The 2,957-nt window shown below is 42.8% G+C and overlaps 1 protein-coding gene across 1 annotated transcript; it reads right to left on the bottom strand. All coding sequences in view use genetic code 11, as the record gives it.

Moving 5' to 3' along the window:
* On the bottom strand, positions 1 to 781 carry EGR_07662 (hypothetical protein; the record flags this gene model as incomplete). Its single annotated transcript, XM_024496911.1, has 3 exons — positions 1 to 386; positions 452 to 572; positions 686 to 781. 3 exons carry the CDS (start codon positions 779 to 781, stop codon positions 1 to 3), a joined length of 603 nt encoding a protein of 200 aa, XP_024348693.1.
* Positions 782 to 2,957: the final 2,176 nt, after the last annotated feature.

Below are 2,957 nucleotides of genomic sequence, written 5' to 3'. Positions count from 1 at the left end.
CTACCACGAAGAAGTCGGTGCTTTGAGAAGCACCCGCAAAACAGCAGCGCCGGTCATTCCAGCTTCTTGCATGTAAAAAGGCATCTCTCCACTTCCACTCTCTCCACCTGCGGCTACGTCCCATTTGTGACGTGTAATGACTAGGACAAATGCAGCCTCGAGGTCGGACACAGGCGCAGACACAGGCCCAGACCCACGTCTAGACCACGCACCACAACTTGGGCCGTTCGTATGCCAACCGTCCAATGGCCCAAATCCAGGATCACTTAATCCACAAGGAGATAGGAGTTGTTTCACGGAACCAATCGCTTTGCCTCTTGTTTCATACCTCTTGACAATTGACCCCCATTTCTCCATACTGTTCACCCATCTGGCTGTACCTCTGTCTGGATTCCACAAATTCAGCCAGCAGACACGTAAAGGAGATATGGTCTCTTCACGTAGATCACACCTTTCATATCGGTACTGTAAACGGCTCCGCCTCCAGTTGTCAAGTCGTCCGAGCCCAGTGTTGGGAAAGGTGGACGCGATTGGTAAACCAGATCAAGCCATCTGCAGGAGATGCCTACCTTCTGTGATACTAAGATGTAACATACAGTCACATAAAAGAAGACAGTTGCTCTGAATCTTCTCCGCGGTAGTTATAAGCCAAAGTAGCTCGCTGAAAAATACATTACCAACGTACAGGAGAAGCGGCAGGCTCTTGGCATGGCCAAAAGTTTATGCTGCGGAGCCAAGGCACAACCTGCGGATAGCAAATCGGCCACGCAGTTGAACACATTTAAACAAAGAGCTATGTCTAAGTTTGTTACACCTCGAGTAGACCTTGGGACCATCATACGTCATCCTGACGTGGTAGACAAAGCCATAGGTATGGACGCTGGATCACCAGAGCGTCGAGTCCAGCACTGCTAACAGTCACCCCACTGCCTTAACCATATCGAGTCCTGCAGTAAATTTTGATGAATCGGGAGGCAGAGCTTATGAGCTTACACCGAATCAGCTATCCACGGCAGATGTTTTCCTTCTTTACGGCTTAGGCACGTTAACTAGCCTACAAAATCTAGATTTTTGTCCTTGCAGATAGGATTCACTCATGGCTGCTGCCAGTGTACCGATTTGTATCATTCTAAAGGTGAAAGGGGGGAGGTTAATATGGATCACAATCCCGAGACGGTGGTAGAACCCTGCAAGATTGAAGAGCCAGCACGTTTATATCGCTACACCACGAATTGGCCCTCCATCATCTAAACGACAAAATGAGGCTTGAGTCAGTTGAGGCACAAACAACAAGCTACATCCCTGAGCTATCAGGAAACGAGTCGCACCAGCAAGCGAGGCGTGTTTGGCTTGCTGACTCAGCCAACCCAGTCAGGCTTAGTCATTGTTGCGTCTAAACGAGGCGTTCGGGCCTGCAGTTTTAACCTAAACCTTTCTGCTGGAATCGCTTTCTTTGCCTATGCTTTTGCGTTTTCAGCGACTGATATCGTTGGCCAAAATGTGGGAGAATCAGCTGTGAATAACTCATGGAAAATTACTTTACTCACACCTTGGTTGTCTCACACGATAAGTCGGTCTACAAGCCGCCGGTGTGAAGTTCGTTACTTTTGCAAAAAGAATAAAATAAATGGTCTTAAACACACACTCAGTGTGCACTAAAATGGTTGAGTATATGATGGTAAATGAGAATGTATCGAAATTATCCTCGGTCTAGAAACAGTGAAAAACGTGTTTTTACGTTCGGAAGGCTGTCAAGATTTCGCAAAGTTTGTTGCTATATCGCAAAACTGTTGCTCCATAGACAATAATATCCAGCAACTTTAAAGTCAGTTTTGTGTTTAATGTCAGTTTTCTTTCATCAAAAATACGTACAAATATGGACGGAATATACATTTAAATTTCGTTTCCGAATACTGTTTTTCAGCAGCGAATACCCAATTAAAAGGAGGCTCTGATTGTGTTATTGTTAAAATGGATAGGCCCTATTTTATAAAGCTTGTAATATCAACGAAACCTGAACCATGTTTTTAGTTAAAATTAAGTGATTACCTTTAAACTGACCTTGGAGGGTTGCTCACTCCTGGAGAGGCTGTCGATTTCGAATCTTGACTTTCTGATTGGTTATCTAATATGCCGAAACGGTTGCCATTGGTAATGCAGTTTGCAATGGAAACTGGCAATATGGCAATAAGTTCAAATTGCGGACCGGAAAGAAACTAGTTTGCATTTAGTCGATTTCATTTAGTGGGAAACCGCCATGAAAGTGATACCCGAGGTTGTCCCGTTTTTTCTGATATAGCAAAACAAGTCCTAATTAGTTTAGAGCATATCTTGACGCCAGGGTGACAATAAGCGAATGATCTAAGGGAACTAAGACCCTTACTAACTTTTGGCCATGAACAGCAGATGTCTAATTTCCTATCATATTAAAATGTCATAGATTTGTAAAAAGTACCACAATCAAACCATGCACTGCCTAGCATTAGGGTGAGAATGAGAGACAATAATTTGCTTATTTCGCCATGCATTCATAATTGGAATTTCAGGTCATAAAGTTTATTATACAAAGGCAAGATAATATTGCCTTTGGTTATTATGCAGCAGTACAACCGCTCCCTAAACCCTAAAATACAGGCCAAATACAGTTTTATGACACTTTTGATGAATACGGAGCAAAAAATAGCATTTTAGCTTACTGTAATTCTGAAGAATATTCTTATATCCTTGTTGTCTATAAACTGGGCTGTTATCATTAAATATGTAGCGTTGCCTTACATTTGGTGGTACACAGCAGAATAATCAAGTTTTTTCTTTGAATAATAAGGATAAATTTAGGCATAATATTCACATCTTCCAACCCTTCGGTGACCTTTTTCTAACCAATTACATCTCTATTCTTTTGATTGGTTAGCTTATATGGGCGGGCGGAATTGCCTGCTTGGCTTCGTTGATCAAAG

The sequence above is a fragment of the Echinococcus granulosus genome (assembly GCF_000524195.1).
Source record: "Echinococcus granulosus chromosome Unknown EG_S00083, whole genome shotgun sequence".
Lineage (NCBI taxonomy): Eukaryota > Metazoa > Platyhelminthes > Cestoda > Cyclophyllidea > Taeniidae > Echinococcus > Echinococcus granulosus.
Note: the sequence above shows the minus strand (reverse complement) of the source record. Positions and strands in the feature narration are given on the sequence as shown.